Source organism: Pelophylax lessonae, assembly GCF_965119305.1.
Source record: "Pelophylax lessonae genome assembly, chromosome: 3".
NCBI lineage: Eukaryota > Metazoa > Chordata > Amphibia > Anura > Ranidae > Pelophylax > Pelophylax lessonae.
Genome location: NC_138770.1, coordinates 233778533 through 233798339, shown reverse-complemented (window position 1 = coordinate 233798339; position 19807 = coordinate 233778533). Strand labels below are relative to the sequence as shown.

General features: G+C 44.2%; 1 protein-coding gene across 1 annotated transcript in view; it reads right to left on the bottom strand.

The window, feature by feature from the left end:
- EIF2A (eukaryotic translation initiation factor 2A) overlaps positions 1-19807 on the bottom strand; it is a 138280-nt gene that overhangs the window by 41447 nt on the left and 77026 nt on the right. The window contains exon 7 of the mRNA XM_082248882.1: positions 1908-1981. Within this exon, the coding sequence (XP_082105008.1) occupies positions 1908-1981 (74 nt within the window). The remainder of the gene's footprint in view (positions 1-1907; positions 1982-19807) is intronic.

Below are 19807 nucleotides of genomic sequence, written 5' to 3'. Positions count from 1 at the left end.
ATTTGGCAGTACATCCAACCAGCCTCACAACTGCAGACCACCCACATGTAACCACACCAGCCCAGGACCCCCACATCCAGCATCTTCACCTCCAAGATCGTCTGAGACCAGCCACCTGGACAGCTGCTGCAACAATCGGTTTGCACAACCAAAGAATTTCCGCACAAACTGTCAGGAACCATCTCAGGGAAGCTCATCTGCATGCTCGTCATCCTCACCGGGGTCTCGACCTGACTGCAGTTCGTCGTCATAACCGACTTGAGTGGGCAAATGCTCACATTCGATGGCGTCTTGCACTTTGGAGAGGTGTTCTCTTCATGGATAAATCCCAGTTTTCTTAGATCTTGGAGTTCAGCTCATGAAAAATGGGGGCAAAAACAAGTGTTGCGTTTATAATTTTGTTCAGTATAATATAGGAGTTTCACTTTTTGCATTGAATTATTGAAAAAAAAAAATTAACTTTTTGATATTTGAATTTTTTGAGATTCACCTGTATATACATACACATTGTTCTGTACATTTTTTTTCACCTGCATCTTTTTTTTTCTTCTTAGGAGCCTTTAAAGAGGTTGTAAACCCTCAAAAAATTTTTTTGCTGTAACCTGAAAGAGAAACCCATAATGAGCTAGTATGCATCGCATACTAGCTCATTATGAAATACTTACCTAATAACGAGCACCCGCTGTGCCGCCCGCTCACCTGTATGATGGGCGACATGTCCAGTCGCCCGTCTTCCGGCCATCTGATTGGCCGGAGCCGGTGTGACGTCACTGCCGCGCACGCGCACGGGAGCCAACGGTCACGGCACGGGGCTCTGAAGAAACGGCACCAGCGGCCATTCCTGCAGAGCGCATGCGCCAGTGACCTCACTGGCTGCATGTAAGGTAAATATCTCCTAAACCGTACAAGTTTAGGAGATATTTACAGTACCTATAGGTAAGCCTTAATATAGGCTTACCTATAGGTAAAAGTGTCAGAGGAGGGTTTACTTCCTCTTTAAAGCATTGCACTCATGATCAGCAGATCACAGGTACAATGTCAGGCTCCTGTAGACTCTCAGTACAGCTGTTTGCTCTTACCTCCTGTACAGGCAGACAGTTACTGATGTCCAGGAAGACACATTGCTTTCAGGGGAGTTTAGTAAGATGCTGAAATAGTCACCGAGTTCCTGAATTATTTTTTTCACTCTAAAAAACCTCTCCACTTGAAAAAAATCATATGATTGTGTGCAAATGAACCATTATGTGAACAAAAATCTTTGTCCGCACAAAAGGTTCACTGTATAGACTTAAAGGAGGTTTGGGGAAAATGCTAGAAAGCTTTAATATATAACATGAGAAATGTGTGAGTAACAAAAGGGCTGAAATACTTCCCTTTTCTGAAGAAAATGCTGTTTTAGGCTACATCCTATGCAAGCTGCATATCTTATGCCTCAGCCCCTTGGTCATATGACTTTCAAATGGTTTAACATCCTCTTCAGCAGAAATCGTATAACCAAGCGACTAGAGTATAGACCCTCACACAAGTGATTAGCATTAGAGGGAGCCCAGACCAACATTTTCTCCAGGACAGGTATTTCAGCTGGTCTTTTGCTTATCAATGCAAGAAAGCCTGTTAAGGGATGTTTTGTTAACACTTCGGTATATGTTTGCTTTAATAAAAAGAAAGATTTGATGACCAGACTGAAAGGCTAGAAATGGAGAATTGATAGAAGCGTAACCTGACAGATGCATTCTACTTTTTAAATGAGCTTGTTTTCAGGCCCTAAATTGTTCACCAAGGCAGAGCACTACAAATACACACAGTTAAGACAACTTTCTATGTTGAAATAAAGTGCATCTTGCCTTTTCTTTATTCAGATTTAAAACAAAGCACATTAGCTATGATATGAAACATTGGTACTCTACCTTGCAAGGATGATCTCCAGGTGACAATTCAAAATCGCTTACTTTCTGTAAGTGCAGTTTATTTGCAATTGTATCTGGCAAAACAAAATTATCTACTAAAAATTTGACCTAAAACAATATTAAACCACAAACCAAAAATGTTATTTCAGCTTTTTAGGATCCCCCCTCTCAGTTTTCACCTGGTGATCTGGCAAGTAACACACCTGTATTACATTGCCCCCACTCTGGATGAAGGGCACAGAAGGCACCTTTGGACAGCAGCATTGTCAGTCTGAGGGAAGGGCAGTGATAGATGTACTAACAAACAAAATTAGAATTCAAACTAACTTTATAAGCAGTTGCAGCAAACCGTTTTTTTTTTTTTTTTTCTTGGGAGGGGGAGGGATATAAAGGCTTTATATAAATAAAAGCTGATCACTGTAAGCACCGGTTACTGATCACTACTGTCAGCAGTAAATGGTTTGCCCTGTAACTGCTACTTCTGCAGGAAAGTGTGTTCTTTTGACAGACAGCAGACTTACTAGCTGGATCACCAGGTGAAAATAAAAAAAAGCCTGAAAAAAAAAAAAAAATCAATGCAGCCATCACATCAAATAATTGGCAAGCTGCAATATAATAAGTGTTTGCTTTTGGGGTTAATACCACTTTAACTGTAAAATTCTATAATTCATGAACTATATACACCTCCATGCTGTCAACTTAGAACCAGAAAAACTTTCAAATATTAACTATCATTTCTTATCCAATTTTTGGATCCGTTCGGTGGCTTTCAAGCAATACAGACAGTTCTGCAAAATTAACCACTTTACGACCGCGCGCGGTAATACTACTGCGGCAGTGTGGCACGATCCCGTCCAGCCACGTAGTATTACGTCATGCGCGATCGCGGCTCCAGAGCGCGCTCCCGCGCGCCGCGGGTCCCGATACCGATCGCATTCGGTAGGGAAGCGATCAATCACCAGATACTGACCAATGATTTTTGGTCAGTGTCTGGCGATCGGTCCCCACCAATGACAATCTGTCCCCTGTCTGTGTAATGTAAACACAGACAGGGGAAGTGATGTCACTGTCCCTCCTGGAGTCCTTTCGGTTCCAGGAGAGAGACAGAGACACACCAAAAACGTGAGTTCCACCAACACTACACTGACACACCTCACATAGGCACATTTAACCCCTTCATCACCTCTGATCACCCCCTGATCACCCCCAAACCCCTCACAGTGAACACTATATACAGTGGTATACAGATATTTTACTGATCACTGTATAAGTGTCACTTGTGAGCGTAGTTTGCGCCTGCGTTAGGCCCAAATAGGGTTAGGGTACCCGCCACCTATCCCCTAATAAAGTTTTAACCCCTTGATCAGCCCCAGTTAACCCCTTCACTACCTATTACTCTGTGCACTAAATACAGTATATAGGTAAATACTGATCACTGTATTTAGTGTCACTAGTGACCCTAATTTGCGCTTGCGCTAAGCCCATATAGGGTTAGGGCACCCGCCACCTATCCCCTAAAAAACTTTTAACCCCTTGATCTTCCCCAGTTAACCCTTTCACTCCATATAAAACAGTGCACTAATATATACAGTATATCAGATAACTACTGATCACTGTATTTAGTGTCACTTGTGACCCTAATTTGCGCTTGCGCTAAGCCCAAATAGGTTTAGGCCACCTGCCATCTATCCCTTATAAAGGTTTAACCCCTTGATCTTCCCCAGTTAACCCCTTCACTCTCTATAACACAGTGCACTAATATATACAGTAAATCAGATAACTACTGATCACTGTATTTAGTGTCATTTGTGACCCTAATTTGCGCTTGCGCTAGGCCCGAATAGGTTTAGGCCACCCGCCATCTATCCTCTATAAAGGTTTAACCCCTTGATCTCCCCCAGTTTAACCCCTTCACTTCCCTGTCACAGTGTTCACTATATACAGTGATTACCGATCACTGTATTAGCGTCACGGGTGACACAACTTAGGCTAGCTAGTTAGCGTCAGGATCCCACTACACCACCGTTACTTAGCGTCAGTTAGAGTCAAGTACACTAAACACACACACACCACTGTTACTAGTATAGTGTTTGAACAGATCAATATCTGATCTGATCAGAACTATACTAGCGTCCTCATAATTTAGTGTTCCCCAAACACAGTGTTTGCACAATCAGCACTGATTCCTGCTAGCACCTGCGTTTAGCCCCCTTGCCCAGACTACCTTACCCAGGCAAGTGTAGTAATCAATAGATTACTGACACTTCCAAAAAACACATCACACAAAACCGCTGCGTTAGCAGAGTCAGGCCTGATCTCTGTTAGCACTAGCAGTTTTTCTTTGTAGCGACCAAATAGTCCTCGACGACCAGGTGCTTTTATTACCTAGTAGTCGCACTACTGTACCGGTAAATTTAGTTACTAAAATGACAAAACGTTGGTACAGTGGTGAAGAGGTCTACGAAATGCTGACCACGGCACGTGAGAGCGATGGGGGAAGCCTCACTGTCAGAATCAGGGTCAGTATACGAACCAGATGACAGCAGCGGCTCCCTGACAGATAGCTCCGACAGAGGGGTCCCTGCTAGGGTCAGGCGTACCCGACCCCATTCTGGAGTTGTTGACTTGCAAGAACTGGAGGTTTCTCGTATGCAGCAGAGTGCCAGTACTAGTGCCGCTCACACTTCTCGTGAATTGGCAAGCACGAGCGGCCTAGTACACCCTGGACCTTCAACCAGCACTGCAGTATCACCTGGTGACGTGGCGAGTCACCTGAGTGCAGTTGAAGCTGGTGCGGTGGCTAGCACGAGTAGTGGCCCGCAGCCACCGCGTATCCGAAGACAGGCCCGTAGAGCCCATAGTGTCCTCCCTGAAGCGCTGGCATATCCTAATTGGCAGCCCACAGATTCCACAGCGCCAGTACTTCCCCCATTCACCTCCCAACCCGGAATCCAAGTGGAACCAGCTGGTTTTAATCCCATAAACTTTTTTGAGCTGTTTTTCACTGAAGATCTTTTCAGATCTATTGTGGACCAATCAAATTTGTACGCTCAACAATTCATCGCCGCCAACCCAAATTCACCCCTTGCCAGACCATTTGCCTGGAATCCTATTACGATTCAGGAGTTTAAAACCTATCTGGGCCTTTCCTTCAACACGGGCATTACAAGAAAGAATGAATTGCGGTTATATTGGTCCACTGACCCAATTCATCAAATGCACGTGTTCTCTGCTGCTATGTCCAGGGCTCGATACGAACAAATATTTCGGTTCATGCATTTTAACGTCAATGAACTCTGTCGTCCTCGGGGAGACCCTGAATATGATCGGCTCCACAAAATTCGGCCCCTCGTAGACCATTTCAATCAGCGGTTCGCAGCCTTGTTTACCCCCCAACAAAATGTCTGCGTTGACGAGTCCCTGATTAAGTTTACTGGTCGCCTTGCTATCAAACAGTACCTCCCCAGCAAGCGTGCCAGATACGGGGTCAAGTTGTATAAGCTCTGTGACAGGGCCACAGGCTATACAGTTAATTTCCGTGTCTACGAAGGAAAAGATAGCACTGTGGAGCCCCCCGATTGCCCAGACTACATAGGGAGCAGCGGCAATATAGTTTGGGACTTGGTGTCACCCTTATTCGGAAAGGGGTACCACTTGTACGTGGACAATTTCTATTCAAGCGTGCCACTTTTTAGACACCTCTATCAATTGCAAATTGGCGCTTGTGGCACCGTGCGATCTAATCGCCGGGGCTTCCCCCAACGGCTAGTGAATGCCCCACTGAGCTCGGGGGAGAGAGCCTGCTTGAGGTGCGATGAATTGCTTGCAGTGAAGTGGAGGGACAAACGAAACATTTACGTGCTGTCCTCCATTCACCCAGACACGGCAGTCCAAATTACTACGGTCACCGGTGTTGTTGTTGAGAAACCCCTCTGTGTCCACGACTATAACCGTAAAATGGGAGGGGTGGACTTCAACGACCAGATGATGGGACCGTACTTAATTGCCCGTAAGGCCAGACGCTGGTACAAAAAAGTGTCTGTATACCTATTTCAATTGGCTGTTTACAACGCTTTTGTCTTATACAAAGCGTCTGCTGGAACATTATCCTTCTTTCAATTCCAAGAAGAGATAATCAGAGCCCTCCTGTATCCAGCTGGTGCTCCTGCCCAACTTCCCCAACCAGATGCAGTGAGCCGGCTGCATGAGAGGCATTTTCCGCAATACCTCCCGAGTACCCCTACCAAACGATACCCCCAAAAAAGATGCCGTGTCTGCAGCAAGCGCGGATTTAGGCGTGACACCCGGAATTATTGTCCCGACTGTCCTGACCAACCTGGTCTTTGCAACGGTGACTGTTTCCGTCGCTACCACACACTAGTGGATTATTAGCGTAGGGTACAGCACGGCACAGTTTAGGGCACATTTACACAGGGTCTCAAAAGATGTTCGATGGCTATCGTCATTTTGAGAGACCCGAACCTGGAACTCGACGTTTGAAGAAAAAAAAAAAAACATAAAAGCCAAAAATAGTTGTCGTCTCAGTCATTTTTTATGTTCTTCTGCACTTCCTATGTACTTTTAATGTCCTTTGTATGTTTTTCATTCTTTTGTGACCTGTTTCTCTTGCAGGTACTCCTCAGCTACCACGCATTGATTTTATATATTCTGACACAAACAGCGTTTGCGCTCAGCATATATGGATACCTTTGCTGATAGCAGCTGTGGTGATTTTCTGATTTCAGCACTGCAGTTAAAATCCTATTTTGGTATACGTGGATAGTGTCGTGTATACCCATCATTAAATTCAGTGGGTGGTTGTTTGGGCGGTTAATGATGAGTAATACTACGCATTATTCCTGTGCTGATTTCTGATAGGTTCTCTTTTTTTTCGTTCAGCCCACAGGCTGCATGAAAAAAAAAAAAACCTATATGCCAAACAAAGACCAGCAATGTACTGGTACGTTGCTGGACTTTGAGTGGTTTATACCAGGATGATGCCTGCAGATTTAGGCATCATCTTGGTATCGTTTTTTACAGCAAGCGGTCGGCTTACATGTAAAAGCAATCCTATCGGATAATTGGCCGCTAGACTGCTTTTACATGCAGTGGGAGGGGACTCCCCCCCCCCTCCTGCCGCCTTCCGCTGCCTTCCACGGTTTTTCTCGGGCTCTCCTGTCCCACCGGTTAACCCGAGAGTGCAGCCGGTGGTTCAATTATCTAACCATAGAGCTGATTGGGGATGAGAATGGCTCCAATCATCTCTATGGCCTAAGATGCCGGAGGCTACGAGCATTTCATGACTTCTGTTTCGCCAGAAATAAACAGCGCCATTGGGAAATTGGGAAAGTATTTTATCACACCAATTTTGGTATGGTCAGATGCGTGAAGGTCAGAGGAAAGATCTAGAGTCTAAAAGACCCCAATTTTTTTTAAAAAGAGTACCTGTCACTACAGATTGCTATCATAGAGGAAATTTAAATTCACCGTGATAACAATAAAAATGATTAAAGAAAAAAAAAATGAAAGAAAAAGGTGTCAAAATAACATAAGAAAGCAAATTAAAAAAAAATAAATAAAAAAAAAAAATCAAGCCCCCCTGTCCCCCCGTGCTTGCGCGCAAATGCGCGCACAAGCGTTGGTCTAGTGTCATATGTAAACCGCAATTTCAGCATGCATGTGAGGTATCGCCGTGAACGCCAGGTCGAGGGCAGTAATTCTTGTGGTAGACCTCCTCTGTAAGTCCAAAGTGGTAACCTGTAAAGACTTTTAAAGGCTTTTAAAACCGTACGTAGTTTGTTGCCGCGGCACGGGCGTGCGCAATTTTTAAAGCATGTCATGTTAGGTGTCTATGAACTCGGCATAAGATCATCTTTTAAATTTTACCAAACAATTTGGAATTATATAGTGTATTTCTGCATTAAATATAAAAAAAGTGTTTTTTTTTACGCAAAAATTGCGTTTGGAAAATGTGTGCGCAAATACCGTGTAACAAAAAAAATTGCAACATCCACCATTTTGTTCTGTAGGGCCTCCGCTTTAAAAAAATATATAATGTTTGGGGGTTCAAAGTAATTTTCTTGTGAAAAAAAAATATTTTTTCATGTAAACAAAAACTCACAGAAAAGGCTTGGTTTTCAAGTGGTTAGAAGAGTGGGTGATGTGTTGCTAAAATTGAGCATAAAATGCCAGGACTGTTCAAACACCCCCCAAATTACCCCTTTTTGGAAAGTAGACACCCAAAGCTATTTGCTGAGAGGCATATTGAGTCCATGCAGTATTTTATATTTTGCCCTAAGTTTCAGGAAAATGACAATTTGTTTTTTTTTTTTTTTTTACACAAAGTTGTCACTAAATAATATATTGCTCACGCATGCCATGGGTATATGTGAAATGACACCCCAAAATACATTCTGCTGCTTCTCCTGAATACAGGGATACCCCATGTGTGAGACTTTTTGTCAGTCTAGCCGCGTACAGGACCCGGAAAACCAATCCGCACCTTCTGGCTTTCTAAGGGCGTAAATTGTTGATCTCACTCCTTACTACCTATCACACTTTTGAAGGCCATGAAATGCCAAAATGGCACAAAACCCCCCCAAATGACCCCATTTTGCAAAGTAGACACTCCAAGCTATTAGATGAGAGGCATGATGAGTCCAGGGAATATTTTATATTTTGCCACAAGTTTCAGGAAAAATATTATTTTTTTTTTTTTTACACAAAGTTGTCAGTAAATGATATAATGCTCACACATGCCATGGGTATATGTGAAATGACACCCCAAAATACATTCTGCTGCTTCTCCTGAGTACAAGGATACCCCATGTGTGAGACTTTTTTGCAGTCTAGCCGCGTACAGGACCCGGAAAACCACTCCCCACCTTCAGGCTTTCTAAGGGCGTAAATTGTTGATCTCACTCCTTACTACCTATCACACTTTTGAAGGCCATGAAATGCCAAAATGGCACAAAACCCCCCCAAATGACCCCATTTTGCAAAGTAGACACTCCAAGCTATTAGATGAGAGGCATGGTGAGTCCATGGAATATTTTATATTTTGCCACAAGTTTCAGGAAAATTATTATTATTTTTTTTTTTTTTTACACAAAGTTGTCAGTAAATGATATAATGCTCACACATGCCATGGGTATATGTGAAATGACACCCCAAAATACATTCTGCTGCTTCTCCTGAGTACAAGGATACCCCATGTGTGAGACTTTTTTGCAGTCTAGCCGCGTACAGGACCCGGAAATCCACTCCCCACCTTCAGGCTTTCTAAGGGCGTAAATTGTTGATCTCACTCCTTACTACCTATCACACTTTTGAAGGCCATGAAACGCCAAGATGGCACAAAACCCCCCCAAATGACCCCATTTTGCAAAGTAGACACTCCAATCTATTTGCTGAGAGGCATGGTGAGTATTTTGTATCTCTCATTTTTTTTGGAAAATGAAGAAAAAACAGGAAAATGCATTTTTTTTCCTCTTTTTTCAATTTCCAAAACTTTGTGACAAAAAGTGAGATCTGCAAAACACTCAACATGCCTCTCTGCAAATAGCTTAGGGTGTCTACTTTCCGAAAAGGGGTCATTTGGGGGGGGGGGGGGGTTGTGCTGTCTTGGCATTTCATGGCCTCCGAAACTGTGATAGGTAGTCAGGAGTGAAATCAACAATTTACGCCCTTGGAAAGCCTGAAAGTGGGGGTTGGCTTTCGAGGACCTGTACTCGGCTAGACTGCAAAAAAGTCTCACACATGTGGTATCCCTGTACTCAGGAGAAGCAGCAGAATGTATTTTGGGGTGTCATTTCACATATACCCATGGCATGTGTGAGCAATATATCATTTAGTGACAACTTTGTGTAAAAAAACAAAAAAAAAAAATAATAATAATATATTTCCCGGAACTTGTGGCAAAATATAAAATATTCCATGGACTCACCATGCCTCTCAGCAAATAGCTTGGGGTGTCTACTTTGCAAAATGGGGTCATTTGGGGGGGTTTTGTGCTATCTTGAAATTTCAGGGCCTCCAAAACTGTGATGGGTAGTCAGGAGTGAAATCAACAATTTACGCCATTAGAAAACCTAAAGATGGAGATTCATTTTCAGGGTCCCGTACACAGCTAGGCTCCCAAAAAGTCTCACATATGTGGTATCCCTGTACTCAGAAGAAGCAGCAGAATATATTTTGGGGTGTAATTACACATATACCCATGGCATGTGTGAGAAATTTATCTTTTAGTGACAACTTTGTGTTAAAAAAAAAAACATTTTTTTTTTTTTAGTCATTTTTCAAACACCTGTGACAAAAAAATTAAATATTCAATGAGCTCAACATGCCTCTCAGAACATTCCTTAGGATGTCTACTTTCCAAAAAGTGGTAATTTGGGGGGTCTTGTACTGCCCTGCCATTTTAGCACTTCATGAATTGAGATAGGCAGTCAGAAATTAAAGCTGCGTAAAATTTCAGTATTTACACCATAGTTTGTAGACGCTATAACTTTTGCGCAAACCAATAAAAATACGCTCATTGAATTTTTTTTTTGTCAAAGACATGTAGCTAAATATATTTTGGCCAAAAAAATGACATAAATTGAGTATATTGGATATTTTTTAAAAGACAAAGTTGAAAATGTAATTTTTTTGCAAAATTTTCGCTCTTTTTTATTAATATCGCAAAAAATAAAAAGCGCAGAGGTGATCAAATACCACCAAAAGAAAGCTCTGTTTGTGGGAAAAAAAGGACATAAATTTCGTTTGGGTACCACATTGCATGACCGCACAATTGTCAGTTAAAGTCGCACAGTGCCGAAGCACAAAAAGTGGTCTGGACGGAAGACAGCAAAATCCTCCGGTGGTAAAGTGGTTAAAGTCCTAAACTAGCAAGCATCCCCTTAAATGAGCTGCACTGTGCCAGGGCATGAATTCTGTCTGCCAGAAAAAAGTCATCTTCTTTTACATACAAGGGCTCAGGCACAAGGACAGAAGAAATGCCACTGCTAGGGGCATCTTGCTTTTTTTGATGCCTCTGAAAGCAACTCTAGGTTATCTAATGTGCATTTGCACATTGTTTAGTGTACAGGGTATTTTAGAATGTTCAGAGGCTTATAAAAAAAAAAAAAAAACAAACACAAATTCCAAACCTGCATTCAGAGATATGTTTTTCAGCGTAATTTACTCACATATGTGCATTAACACGTCTAAACAGGCGCTTATGCATGTAAATCGATTCTAGTGGCTTAAATGAATATTCAAGCCAACAGAATGAGTTTACATTCATATGCATCTAAACGCAACAGGCACCTTTTTATGTGTGCCACTAGAGGCATTTTTTCTGCTAAATTCTGGCAGCATATTTGGAGCATTTTTTCATGCGCACATTAGAGCTGCACGATTAATCGTAACAGAATCGAGATCGCGATTCACTCCCCGTGACAATCTTAACATGACACTTGCTCGATTCTTTACATAGCTGAGGGAGCAGCTGTCAAAAAAAAAAAAAAAAGCCTCCCACATTAGTCTCCCATTAGTCTCCCGGAGGAAGGAAGTTTAACCTCTTAAAGACTAAACCTTTTTCCTACACTTGTTGCTTGCAAGTTAAATCAGTTTATTTTTCCTAGAAAAGTAGTTAGAACCCCCAAACATTTATATATTTTTTTTTTTTAGCAGAGACCCTGCAGAATAAAATGGTGATTGTTGTACATTTTTATGTCACACTGTATTTGCGCAGCAGTCTTTCAAACGCAATTAATACACTTTAATGAATAAAAAAATAAAAAAAATAAAACAAAACCGTAAAGTTATCCCAATTTTTTTTATAATGTAAAAGATGTTACACAGAGAATCGTGATCTTTATTCCAAGCAAAAAAATTGATTGATTGAAAAGTGATTCTCATTTTGGCCAGAATCGTGCAGCTCTAGCGCACATGTACATAAGCCCTAAGAGAAAAAACAATGTTCCAAGGCATTTAACACAGTGATCTGAGATTGGTGTTGAAAAATCTGTTTGAAATGAAGATTATACATGCAGCAGGGTAAAAAAAAAAAAATGTAAAGACATTATGTTCTATTGCTTATATTCAGGTATAAAAACATATTGGTGGCTGACCATTTATCAGTTATGCAAAATAATATACAGCACTCATTAAACTTAAGGGGGAAATCATACAACTAGTGATGTATTGACTTATGAAAATGAAACTAATTTTGCATATTACCTGTAACTAATTTGTGTGCCGAGGATTACAGTTACAACACAATATCCTACACTTTTGTTATTAGTTATGCTTCTGTATCTCACACTTTAGACCGCAGTGTACTACCATGACAATAAGTATAACCTTCATATACAGTATCTCACAAAAGTGAGTACACCCCTCACATTTTTGTAAATATTTTATTATATCTTTTCATGTGACAACACTGAAGAAATGACACTTTGCTACAATGTAAAGTAGTGAGTGTACAGCTTGTATAACAGTGAAAATTTGCTGTCCCCTCAAAATAACTCAACACACAGCCATTAATGTCTAAACTGCTGGCAACAAAAGTGAGTACACCCCTAAGTGACGATGTCCAAATCGGGCCCTATTAGCCATTTTCCCTCCCCGATGTCATGTAACTCTTTAGTGTTACAAGGTCTCAGGTGTGAATGGGAAGCAGGTGTGTTAAATTTGGTGTTATCGCTCTCACTCTCTCATACTTGTCACTGAAAGTTCAACATGGCACCTCATGACAAAGAACTCTCCGAGGATCTGAAAAAAAGAATTGTTGCTCTACATAAAGTTGGCCTAGGCTATAGGAAGATTGCCAAGACCCTGAAATAGAGCTGCAGCACGGTGGCCAAGACCATACAGCGGTTTAACAGGACAGGTTCCACTCAGAACAGGCCTCGCCAAAGAAGTTGAGTGCACATGCTCAGCGTCATATCCAGAGGTTGTCTTTGAAAAATAGAAGTATGAGTGCTGCCAGCATTGCTGCAGAGGTTAAAGGGGTGGGGGGTCAGCCTGTCAGTGCTCAGACCATACACCGCACACTGCATCAAATTGGCCTGCATGGCTGTCGCCCCAGAAGAAAGCCTCTTCTAAAGATGATGCACAAGAAAGCCCACAGTTTGCTGAAGACAAGCAGACTAAAGATATGAATTACTGGAACCATATCCTGTGGTCTGATGAGACCAAGATAAACTTATTTGGTTCAGACGGTGTCAAGTGCATATGGCGGCAACCAGGTGAGGAGTACAAAGACAAGTGTGTCTTGCCTACAGTTAAGCATGGTGGTGGGATTGTCATGGTCTGGGGTTGCATGAGTGTTGCCGGCACTGAGGAGCTACAGTTCATTGAGGGAACCGTAAATGCCAACATGTACTAGGGCTGCAACTAACGATTATTTTCATAATCGATTTGTTGGCCGAATATTGTTTCGATTAATCGGATAAAAACCTCAAAAAAAAAGTTGGTGTATAATTTAGTTAATATTCTTGAATATCTATATGCAATGGTAAATATAAATATCCAGCTATATAGTTTGAAAATTTGAAGGAGCAAAATAGAAAACTTCTCGATCAAACGAATCTTCAAATAGTGTATGTGGTTTTTGCTCAGAAGTTATATTCATTTTAAAATTTAATGTTAAAAGCCAGTGGAATTATCAAACAACACTCGTCCATTCAACGAATATACAAATTATTTTTGTACAACTATAGATGCAAATATTTTTGTCCAAAAATCCAATACATATATGGGCAGCAGAAGACATTTAGTAGCAGCAGCATGCTTTTTTTTTTTTTTATCTATCACCTGTCTTGACGGGGTTAAAAAAAAAATAGCCCTTTATAGTAAAAAAAAACAGCAGATATCGCTACTGTAATATAATTATAATTTCTGCTGTGAAACAGTGAAAGTATTATATATTGTATCATGTGTATGTATATAAAAAAATATGCCCAGAAGTCGGATATGCAGGATATTATAACTGGGAGTCAGACATGAAGCTATATGACTGGTGAAGGGGGGAAAACTGAATTTTTGTAAAATCTTACCGTAAAATTCCTTTTTCCTTTTTTTCGCTGCCCACTCATACAGTCTTCACCAATGGTATTGACCTCTTATCCACAGGAGCAAGCTAGGCATAAGACTTGTTAAAAACAAAGTAATTTACATAGACACACCTGTAGGGGGCTGTCCCACTGGTCCAATACCCCCCTGCTATCAGCATTCCCAACTCAGTTTGGTAGCAACCAGTTAAAGTCCAAGAAACCCCAAAAGAGGGGCGGGGGCGGCGACTGTCATAGGACTCAGAGAAAGGAATTTTACGGTAAGATTTTACAAAAATTCAGTTTTCTCTTGCGTCCTCTGACAGTCGCCGCCCACTCATACAGTTTTCACCAATGGGATGTCCCAAAGCCGTGTAGACATGAGGGGTGGGTAGCACAACTGTCACAAAGGCAACGCAGCACCCAGGTCAGAGAAAGGAACCTTATCTGAACCGAAAGGTAACCCTCTGGGTAACAGAAAAGCTCAACTGGAGCAAGCAACCCAGGAAAGCAAATAAACAAGGGGAAAAAAACCTCAACAATCAGGGACCGGCAAAGCCAGGGCCCCCTCAAGGCACTGCAGCACACAGAACTTTGCGGCCAAAGGAGGCATCTGCCGACGCCAAAACATCAAGTTTGTAAAATTTGGAAAAGGTGTGCACAGACGACCAAGTCGCAGCCTTGCACACCTGGGTCACCGAAGCCTGATGTCGGAAAGCCCAGGACGCACTCACCGCTCTGGTAGAGTGCGCCTTGACAGGAAAGGGCGGTACCTGTTCCTTAATCGAATAGGCCTGTACAATCGTCTGTCTGATCCATGTAGAAATGGCTGCCGCAGACGCAGCCATACCCTTCCGAGGTCCCTCAGGAAGGACAAAAAGAGAATCCGACTTTCTGAAGGATTCAGTGGACGACAGGTAGACCCTGATCGCCCGGACTAAATCCAAGGAATGCAAAGCAAACTCTTAGGATGCTTAGGATTCGTACACAGCGAAGGTAAGACAATATCCTCGTTAAGGTGAAAATCAGAGACCACCTTAGGGAGGAAAGATTGGTTAGGTCGCAAGACCACCTTATCCCTATGAACAACCAGGTAAGGGGAACGGCAAGACAAGGCCGCCAACTCTGACACTCTGCGAGCAGATGTGATCGCCACCAGAAAGGCAACCTTTCTAGACAGCAGAGGCAGAGAAATTTCCCTGATGTGCTCAAAGGGAGGACGTTGCAAAATGGACAGAACCAAGTTCAAGTCCCAATGAGGTAAAGGTGCTCTCGGAGGAGCCAAAAGACGCACCCCTTGAATAAAGGTGCGTATCAAAGAATTTGACGCCAAGGGGCGCTAAAATGAGGACTGCCAGTGCAGATAACTGGCCCTTATTAGTGGTCAACACAAGACGCTGGTCCACACCAGATTGCAGGAAGGCCAACACCCTCGCCACCGAAAAGGAGCGAGGATGGATGCCCTTGGATTCACACCAGGCAAAATAAGCCTTCCAGGTACGGTAATAAATCTTACCGGACGATGCCTTCCTAGCCTTGAGCAGGGTAGGAATGACCGCCGACGAGAGACCCCGATCTCTCAAGACCTGGCTTTCAACAGCCACGCCATTAAAGCCAGCGACTGTAAAGCAGGATGGAAGATCGGCCCCTGAGACAGCAGATCGTCCCGTAAAGGGAGTCGCCATGGAGGCTTGACGATCAGTTGTATGATGTCCGCGTACCAAGACCGGCGTGGCCAGTCTGGGGCCACCAGAATCACCTACTTCGGTTCCGAAACCAACCTGCGAAGGAACCTGGACAACAACTGAATCGAGGGGAAGGCATAACCTCTGGGTGTAGGGACCATTCCCCCTGGTCCAGGGTCTAGCGGCTCAGATAGTCGGCCTGACAATTCTCCACACCTGGAATGTGAACTGCCGAAATCGCCGGGACGTGTGTCTCGGCCCAAGACAGAATCTTGGTCACTTCCTGGGCCGCCCGGGCACTCCTGATGCCCCCTCGGTGATTGATGTAAGCCACTGCCGCGGCGTTGTCCGTCTGCACCCGCACAGGGCGGCCCCGAAGATGATCCGACCAACGGAGCAAGCACAGTCTGATCGCTCGCAATTCCAATATGTTTATCGGCAGGGAGGATTCCTTCTCCAACCAAGTGCCCTGGGCAGACAGAATGCCCAGAACGCCACCCCAGCCTGACAGGCTGGCATCCGTGATGATTACAGTCCACAACAATGGGCGGAAGGATTTCCCTTCCGTCAGAGCCGGGGACTGGAGCCACCAGAGAAGATCCACTCTGACGTGGCTGCTAAGAGATATCCTCCTTTCCAAGGATTGAGGAAGTCTGTCCCATCTGGCCAGGATCTCCACTTGAAGAGATCGTGTGTGGAACTGTGCAAATGATATTGCCTCGAAGGCCGATACCATCAACCCCAGGGACCGCATGCAGGCTTTGAGCGATGAGGATTTGTTGTCCCTGAGGGACCTGACCTCATTCTACTGAGTCCGGAGCTTGTCCTCCGGCAGAAAGACTTTTGCTTGGGCAGAGTCTAGGACCATTCCCAGGTAAGGGAGACAAACCGAAGGGGACAAGGTCGACTTCTGAACGTTGACTTCCCGAACTTCTGAAGCGTCTGAACGGTAATTGACAGATCGCGTAATAGACTCGGGCTGGCACTCGATCTTAACAGGAGATTGTCCAGATACCCCAAGATCACAATCCCCTGCGCCCGCAACAGCGCCAGAACAGGAGCCAGCACCTTGGTAAACACCCTTGGAGCCGAAGCGAGACCGAAAGGATAGTGATACTCCGCGATTGAGAATCGGAGGAACCTCTGGTGACCCTCGAATATAGGGATGTGTAAATACACATCCTTGAGATCGATGGAAGGCAGGAAATCCCCCGGGCTTAAAGAGGCCACCAACGAACGGAGGGATTCCATGCGGAACTTTTGAACCCGCACGAAGCGGTTCAGAGCTTTCAAGTCCAGAATCGGACGTACCTTGCCCTCCTTTCTGGGCACAGTGAACAGAGTCGAGTAAAACCCCCGAAACCTGTCCCGATGAGGCACCGGGACGACCACCCCCTGGGCGAGGAGATCTTGAACCGCCCGATGAAGATCGCGCAACCGATCTGGGGTCAAATGAAGATTTGAGGGAAAGAATCTGTCCGCTGGACGCGAAAGGAATTCGATCTTGTATCCCGATCAAATGATTTCCTGAACCCACCTGTCCGGAATCCGGAGCAGCCAAGGTTCTAGAAAACCGCGCAGACGTCCCCCCACCCCTGGAATGGGTGAGGGCGTCCCTTCAGGTGGAGGCGGAGGGACCCGCCGAGCCAGCGTGGCTTGGTTTTGGCTTGCCCGCCCAGGGCTTCTTCTGACCACCGTGGCCCTTAAAGGGTTTCCCCTTGTCCTGCACCTTGAAGGCACGAAAGGACCCCTGATTCGGTTTAAAAGAAGGGCCCCGCTTACTGCGGAAAAACTTACCCTTGGGGTTCTGGGGCAGCAGAGTGCTCTTGCCCCCAGTGACCCCTTTAACTAATTCGTCCAGGGATTCCCCAAAGAGACGATTCCCCACATAAGGAATGTCAGACACCGTCTTTCTGGAAGACTGGTCAGCCGACCAGCTCTTCAGCCAAATCAAACGACGGATTAACACCGCGACACCAGACAGCCGTGCCACTAGAGGAGCCTCATCCAAGGCTGCATCACACAGGTACAAAACCGCCTGACGCATCTGATCCACCATCTCCACAGTAGTCGGAAGGGCGGAATCCGCCTCTAGAGTGCGCTTGAGCACCCGGGCCCAATCAGCCACAGCCTGAGAGACCATAACAGAGGCGAAGATGGGCTTCAGCAAAGAACCCGCCACCATATAAGCGTGGTGAGTAAGAGATTCCACCCGCCAATCTGTAGGGTCCCTAAACACCGGAGAATCCTCCGAGGGCATAAGAGTGGCCTTGTTCAACCTGGACACAGTGTGATCCACTTTAGGGGACACAGTCCAGCGGGAATCCGTAGAAGACGCGAAAGGGTAACTGAACCGAAACCGTTTTGGTACCACAAAAGGGCGCTTTAAATTACGCCACTGTTCGTTCACCGTTTCGTGAAACTCAGCGGGACAGGGAAACACCTGTGCTGCCTTCTGGGTCCTGCGAGTCCCAAAGGAAGACTGCTTACCCAGCGGGTTGGGCTCAATCCTTAATAGAAGCAATAAGCGCAGACACAGCAGCGCGTTCTTTGGCCGTTTCAGGGGAAGAATCATCCCCATCGTCCTCCTCCACCTCCCCATCAGAAGGAAAGGACTGAGACCCCTCAGGGGGTACACTGTCCAAGGCAACCATATCAGACTCAGAATCAGAGGAAGGCGAAGGCCTAAGTCTTTTTCTAGCAGTCCGTTCTGACATCAACAAGTCCACCTTGGACGCTAAAGTCACAAGTTAAGCAGCAAGAGAAGGAGAAGAATCAGGAGTACCCGAGTCATTCACCAAGGCTGGGGGAAATTTGCTGTCCTGGGACTCCATCGCGGCAACCCACCACAATGTACTGCAATCTAAAGTATCCCACTGAGATTGGTTTGAAAGGGGGTAAATCCTTCCAGAGCTGAAGTGGTAAAAGTGATTGTAAACGTTGGATTTTTTTCTTTTTAACAACAATCTTGTCATACTTACCTTCTCTGTGTAATGATTTTGCACAGAGCAGCACTGATTCTCCTCTTCTGCTCCCCCTCGGCACTTATGGCCCCTCAAGCCTTCAAAGTGCCCCCAGCAAAGTATAGTACTGTATAGAGTGTGTCCCTATAGCAAGGTAAAAAAAAAACTCTGCCTTTAGAATCACTTGGTTCCTACTCTTGCCCAGGACTACATTTTCCATGAGGCATTGCTCCTCACACATTCACAAGTTCTCTGCCATCTACATACATGTATGGATGGTGTACTGAGCTGTATGTGTGTTGCACTGTATTTTCTAAAATGTAAACAAATAATGCATTCTGTATGCAGGACAACTAGTTATTTCAGCCCTAACATGTACTGTGACATATTGAAGCAGAGCATTATCCCCTCCCTTCAGAGACTGGACAGCAGGGCAGTATTTCAATATAAGGACCCCAAACACACCTCCAAGACAACCACTGCCTTGCTAAGGAAGCTGAGGGTAAAGGTGATGGACTGGCCAAGCATGTCTCCAGACTTAAACCCTATTGAGCATCTGTGGGGCATCCTAAAACAGAAGTTGGGGGAACGGAAGGTCTTTAACATCAACCAGCCCTGTGATGTCGTCATGGAGGAGTGGAAGAGGACTCCATTGGCAAACTGTGAAGCTCTGGTGAACTCCATGCTCAAGAGGGTTAAGGCAGTGCTGGAAAAAAATGGTGGCCACACAAAAAATTGACACTTTGGGCCCAATTTGGACATTATAACTTGGTGTACTCAATTTTGTTGCCAACGGTTTAGACATTAATGGCTGTGTGTTGAGTTATTTTGAAGGGACAGCAAATTTACACTGTTCTACAAGTTGTACACTCACTACTTTATATTGTAGCAAAGTAATTTCTTCAGTGTTGTCACATGAAAAGATATAATAAACTATTTACACAAATGTGAGGGGTGTACTCACTTTTGTGAGATACTGTACTCTGGCAGCTGTACCTATCAGCTGTATTTGGTTACACTGCCACTTCAATCTTTACACAATTCCCTTTTACTAGGAATTTAATGGAACCCCAGGTCAATACACCCTGCACTACCCCGCATCTCAATAAGATATAACTTTTTGCCAAAAGTAACCGACGGTTGAGAATTTTGAGTATGAACACAGTAAATGCATTTTCACACGAGAAATATATTTACAACTGCTAAGTAGT